Below are 6722 nucleotides of genomic sequence, written 5' to 3'. Positions count from 1 at the left end.
AAAAAAAAAAAAAAAAAAAAAAAAAGAGGGGTTTCTTGGGGGAGGAGGCTGTGGATGCAGGCTTCCTCAGGGTTATTAGGAATAATCTTTTTAGACTTTTCTATTTCCATAATGAATGAAAGATTAGAGTATCATAAAGCGTCGAAGTTGGAAGGGCCCTTCCAGTTCATTCAGTACATTGTTGTTATGTTATAGACGAGACCCAAAGAGGAGGAAAGACTTGCCCAGAGAAACACAGCCTGCTGGTGTGAAGGTCAGTTCTGGAGCCCAGGCCTTGCTCCAAGGTAGTGTTCTTTCCACCTCACCCTGCTACTGTGTCTGTAGTTTGCCAAGTTAAGAGAAGTGGAAACTTGCATTAAAAGCAGGAGAAAGCAAGGGACCACGCACAGTAGGTCACTGACATTTTATGGCTGAAGCACATCATGTGGGGGCTAAAGAGGAGCCCTGGATTCTGATCTGTGCTCTGCCATCAACTCCCTAGATGACCTTGGGCAAGTCACCTTGATTCCCTGGGCCTCAGTTCATTATCTGCAAAATGGGACTATTAATCCCCATGTTGTTTGCTTACAGGATGGAGGCTAATATAAATCCAGGGGAGGTGTGGGAAGGTCTTTAATGAAAGTTTCATGGCCCTGGTGAGAATTATTAGCATTTTCTACCTGGTTGCAGAAACATTGAATTGTAAACTGCGGTTGGTTTTGGATTAGTTTGTGTTCTGATATCTACAGTGATGGCCCATATAAGAAGCAATCTGATAACTGATCTAGTCCACAGCTTCCAAAACTTTGAATTTTATGGACCAAAACAATTACTCCAAAATGTAAATTCAGTTACCAGTATACAATGGGCAGCTTATTATTTTGCCTTGTGACCATTAAAACAAACAAACAAAATAACTCTGACTAAAAGCAAACCAACTTAATTCCCATCTATATCAGCTTCACGTTGTAAAAGAAAGGACATTTTAATACCAAAAAACTGTAGAGGGCTTCCCTGGTGGCTCAATGATTAAGAATCCGCCTGCCAGTGCGGGGGACACGGGTTCAAGCCCTGGTCCGGGAAGATCCCACATGCCACGGAGCAACTAAGCCCATGCGCCACAGCTACTGAGCCTGCACTCTAGAGCCCGTGAGCCACAACTACTGAGCCCACGTGCCACAACTGCTGAAGCCCGAGTGCCTAGAGCCCATCCTCCTCAACAAGAGAAGCCACCGCAATGAGAAGCCCGCGCACCACAACGAAGAGTAGACCCCGCTCGCCGCAACTAGAGAAAGCCCACGTGCAGCAACGAAGACCCAATGCAGCCAAAAGTAAATAATAATAAATAAAAATAATAAATTTCCCTTAAAAAAAAAAACTGTGGAAGAGGAGGTGCTCTCAGAGGAAAGCATAGATGGCCATGGGAAAAGGGGGATCACTGGTTAGAACCTCTGTAGTTGGTGACCAACGATGGAAGTGCAGAAACTGAGACCCAGAATGGCCGAGGTCGTGTTGCCTGATCAAAATTGTCCTTGTTATTGGGGTCATGTTCTCCCTAATTATCCATCTCCCCCTCTTGAGAAATGAAGTTCTCGTCAAAACTTGGAAAATCTGGATGGATGTGGAACAGTGGGACTGGGGAAGGGAAAATGACATTTACTCAGTGTATTTGGTTTCTCGCAAGCTTCCGTGTTCTGATTCCAAAGCCGGTACTGTTTCCATGATGGGGGGCAGCAAACCCTGGTCTGTGGGTGAGATCCAGACCACCACCTCTTTCTGCGAATGAAGTTTTGTGGGCCCGGAGCCATGCCTGCTCATTTGCACAGAGTCTGTGGCTGCTTCTGCACCACAGCAGTGGAGTGGACTCACAACAGGGACTCTTATGGCCGGCAAAGCCTAGAATGTTTACTATCTGGCCCTTTACAGAAGTTTGCTTACCTCTGCATTATGCCATGCGCCTTTTTACCTTAATGTGACTGTCTACAGAGGCATTGTGGGAACTGAGGTCACATGCTAAGTAATTCCAGCCAAAGTTAAGCTATTGTTGACAAAGCTGTAATTATTAGTCTGCCTTGAAAGATCCAGAATGCTGCTCCTTTTAGGGGATTTCGCCCTTTACTTTCTAAGTCTCTGGGTGACAAATAGCAGGAGAAGCATGACCGCGGGTGTCCTGAAGGAAACTCCAAGTGTGATGGCTGCTGCTGTGAGAAGCTGTGTCCAGACACTTAGGTCCTCTGGCCCCAAGCATGACCTGGTGTCTCTATCCAGGTGCCTATAATGACCCACTCTTTCTCTTTTACTTTTTTTTTTCTCTGAGCTGTCTGGTTATCCAGCTGCTAGCTAGGTTCTGAGGGTTACAGGACTGAGATGGGGCTAAAGATTTAGGGTTGAAAGAACACTGGATTAGAGATGAGGACATCTGGGTTCTAGGTTTGACTTCATATGACTCTGAACAAGACCCTTCACTTGGTCTTACTTTTCCTCTTCTGTGCAATGAAAACATTCATCAGATGATCCCAAAGTTTTTCATTTTCCCTGTTAACCTAACTCTGCATATCACCACTCTGGGGCTAGTAGAGACAATGCATTAATTAGTGACTTCAGTGATAGGAAATGTGAGGGGTGGGGAGGTCTGTTTCACAAGCCCTCGGCTTCATTATGCATTTTGTCTGTTACCGGTTATTTAATGATTACTGTGTGTTGGTCACCGTGCCAGGCAATATCTGGAAGAGATCTGACAGCTTCTCCAATACCTTCATGAGGTGGGTATGATTAGTCCTATTTCACAGATGAGGAACTGAGTTTCTCAGGTGGGGTGTAGAGCCAAGATTCATACCCATATTGCCTGACTCCAGATTTTAAGCTCTTAACACAATGCTGCTTTGTGTTCCTCTCTGTGTCCGTGTGACAGCCTATGCCAGAGGTTTAATTTTCACTAGTGGGAGAGTTGAGGGCAGGTGGGAGATCTTGTGGGGAGGTGAGTGCAGCTCAGAGGCTGCTCGGATGAATGGAGATGCATCAGCTCTGCCCTGACAGCCCACCTCCGCCTCCACCCACTCTTCTGTTGGACACTATCATGATGTTTCTGGCTATTAATCATCTGTGATGTGATATGGATGCGTCCCTGCACATTTACTCCTAATTTCAAAGTCTTACCTCCTTTGAGGTGGAATTTGCCTGGTGGGTTGGGAATGGAGTCCTGGAAGAGAAGAAAGAGGAAAAAAAAAAAAAAAGCAGCATGAGAATGTCATCAGATTGAAACAGCTAGTCTTTTTCTTTTCCATTTTGGTTGTCCTCAAAGTATTGTGCAATTTAGAATTCATGTTCCATCTGACTCTTAGATTAAAAAAAAATTAATTCACTGACTTAGTTTACAGTGGGCTTTCTCATCCATTTGCTTTACAACCTGCTTATCAGAAACACAACTGGAGGATTGCTATCCTCGTTTCACATGTGAGGAACTGGGGGCCGAGAGGTAAAGTTTATGGCAGCTCAGGGACTAGAATCTGCAACTCAACTTTCAGTCCAGTGCTTTTTGTTTTCACCACCACATGTGTTATTTTTTCCTACTTTGATTAACATAAGAGCAAACAAGTGTAGTATATAAATATATGTGGGTTTTTTTTCTGTGTTTGATTCAGCAAACAGTAAAAGTATGTTGTAAACATACCTAGGGAGGTACATTTCTATTTCTCCGGTGGTTGGAAATTCTGAATTAATAGAACGTTTACGTGCCAAGCATTGCGAAGATACCAAAAATAATTAAATTGGGTCCCTGCCCTCATGGATTTATTACGAGTTTATATTTGACTGTAACATCTAGATACTTATAAATATATAACATAAATAAGCATAACTGTATATTATTTATTTTAATATTCACATGTTTTATATTATTTATTCTATAATAAGCATAAACATATACATAAATATTTACATAGTTAAGTAAGAGGTTGATAGCGGATAATCTGATAGCGGATTGTCTTCTGAATGAGGGCCTCCAGGCTGGGGAGTGGAGGGGGTGAAAGGAGGTCTTTGCTCAGGTGCTCTGAGTGAGAGCAACAGAAGCAGATGGGCACAGTTCTTCACCCCTAATTCTTGAGAGCCTAGCTTCCTCCCCAGTCTCCCCCTCCCTTCTCCCCACCTCAGCCATTAAAGACACCCCTCAGTTGTCCTGCCAATAAGGAATGAAGTGTCTTATTTATCTTTTGACCTCTCCTGGTCAGGATCTCCTATAGTGCATTGGATTGGAATATGAATAAAGACCTAGAGAAATGTGAGCATTTACAAGGATGAAAACAACTTCCCAACTTCTAACGGAGCAAGAAGTTAGCAGCTTCCCACACCTTATTTTCTCAGTATCCTGTATGAACACCTAGGACCATCTGGAGTCCCCTCTTTATTCTACCGTTGCTCTAGGTGCTCTGTCCTTTGCGTTCCATTGCCAGCTCTCCTGATCAGTGACTCTCTTCTCCAGCCCAGATGTGTGGCAGTGAGTCCGAGGGAGACTCCTGAGGCAAAGCCCCGGCAGAGCACTGACCTGGAGATGGAAGTCAGTATAGACTTGGGAGCTTCAGCTTATCAGGGAAAAGAAGTGAACTTGGCTTGGAAGGTCCTTCTCTCCTTGCTCTAACAGTCTATGATTTTGTTGCTTTAGTTGAAAGCTCTTAACCTAATTAACAGTGCTGCACATTTGTGGTCTCTCGGTTGCACATGTAGTTCAAAGGAGAACCTGATGTCACAAAATTCCCCTCCTGGTTGCCTCTGTGAGACAACAAACAGCATTTCATAATTTAATAAACACCTAGTTTACTGCCAGGCATGTCCGTCAATTAGTGTGATGTGCAAATACGTGAAGAAAAGCATCTACGTTTAAATGTGGCGCTAAGACCGTTGAATTCATTGGCTGCCCAGGAACATGTCCAGGGACAGTGAGAGACTGCCAGAGCAGCAGTCCCCGTGGAGCCATCGCAGCGGCCACTGGCAGTTGGGAAATACCAGAGAATCATACATTCAGCACATGTTGAATTGGGCACCTGGTGTGTGCCAGGCTCTAAGTTAGTCACTGGAAGACCTCCTGTGGATTTTATGGCTCGATCATTAAAGCAGTCATTTAAGATATACAAGTAAATATCTAATTAGAATTGCAAGTTGCGGCAAGAGCTGCCAGGAGAGAGGCAGAGTATTTCAAAATACTTCTTGAACTTTAGCATGTGTATGAATCACTTGGGGAGCTCGTTAAAATGCAAGTACTGATTCAGCACGTGTGGGTGGAGCCTGAGAGTCTGTTTCTGACAAGCTCCCAGCTGACATCAGTGCTCCTGGCCCACAGGACACCATTTGAGTAGAAAGGTTGTAAGAGATAATACCTGGAAGGAGATCTAATTTACATGGGGGGGGGGGTTGGGGGTACAGGGGGGAGTCTCTGCCATTTGAGGGCTTTCTGGTTTTCTAGCTTCAGACAGGAGGATGTCAGAAACAAAGCTTCATAGTACAGGAAAGAATCCTGTTGCTTGAACCTTCACCCAGGACCCATGATATCCAAGACAGAAGTGTGACTATTCCTATCTTGAAGAGCTCCTGAGATGAGGACAGGTCTCCATAGCTTCCCTTGGCTACCCATGGTAGACGAGATCAGAGAATCAGGGCCAGTGGGGAACCAAGACATCCTTTAGTCCATCAAGCTAAGTTTCACAGGCAAGGAGACTGAGACACTCATGAGTCAGTGGAATCCCAGATCCCAGACTGAAATTCTCCAGTGCTCTCTCCCTGGCTCTGTGCCCCAGGAGAGGTGCTGTCTTCAGAAGCCAAGGAAAGAAAAGCTCATTCTTCCCCGGCCCCCCGCCCCTTAGTAGTCCTTGTTTTTGGAGGTGCAGGAGTAGGGTATGAAGAGATGACGACTTAAAGTTTGCTGAGGACTCTTTATACCCTAGGTGCCATGCTCAGTGCTGTTCATCTATCTATTCCTCTTTAGTAAGGTACCTCCCAGTCTTAGAATTCTTTCCCATACCTAGCCTGGGGATGCAGGTCTTGGCTGGGGAAACGTGAACTACCTTGCTTAGCAACTTGGCTTTGCGGTAAACAGTACATAGGCTAGACATAGATACAAGCAAATGGACCCTCCCAAGTTGTCATTCTCAGCTCCATTGAGTAGCTCAGGAATCTTCATCTCCGAGGTTGCCAACCAGGTACATTTCCTTAAGTGTACTTCTCTCTCTCTCTTTTTTTCCCCAGAATCTGTGTGTCCAGTGGGTATCCTCAACAATGTTTCTGTGTGTGGAGGGAGGAACCCTCACACTTAACTTGTTTGTTTCCAGGTGAAATGGCCTGTTCCAATCATCTTCCCTGCCTAGGAGTCTGTTTTCCCATTTCCTTTCATCACTGTGATTACAGGGCTAATAATGCTTCCCTCCACTGGGTTGTTGTGGACATAATAAGATATTATACATAGAGTGTTAGCAAGTACTTGAAAACTGTAGTTATTTTGGTTACTCCTAATGAGGTGCTTAATTTGCCTCAATACCTTGAAAGTCTTATTTCTTTTTGCAGAGCAAAGTAGCACAGGGCATTTCAATTCACCCCTATATTTTATCTGGGCTGAAAAGCAGGGGAGTCAGCTCCCAAATTTACTTGGAAAAAAGATAACCTCTGATGGAAAATGGCCAAAAGGAACTAATATTTGGAATATGCCAGGTGGCCTCACATCTTGTAAGGTGGGCCATGGAGACCTTTGCCAGGAATGC

General features: G+C 44.6%; 1 protein-coding gene across 1 annotated transcript in view; it reads right to left on the bottom strand.

Moving 5' to 3' along the window:
• Window positions 1–6722, bottom strand: part of TNFSF8 (TNF superfamily member 8) — a 24800-nt gene that overhangs the window by 11381 nt on the left and 6697 nt on the right. Inside the window, exon 2 of the mRNA XM_007449727.1 lies at window positions 3136–3178. Coding sequence (XP_007449789.1) covers window positions 3136–3178 — 43 coding nt within the window. The remainder of the gene's footprint in view (window positions 1–3135; window positions 3179–6722) is intronic.

This window comes from Lipotes vexillifer, unplaced genomic scaffold, assembly GCF_000442215.2.
Source record: "Lipotes vexillifer unplaced genomic scaffold, Lipotes_vexillifer_v1.1 scaffold230, whole genome shotgun sequence".
NCBI lineage: Eukaryota > Metazoa > Chordata > Mammalia > Artiodactyla > Lipotidae > Lipotes > Lipotes vexillifer.
The sequence above is the reverse complement of the archived record's forward strand: the minus strand, read 5'-3'. Positions and strand labels throughout refer to the sequence as shown.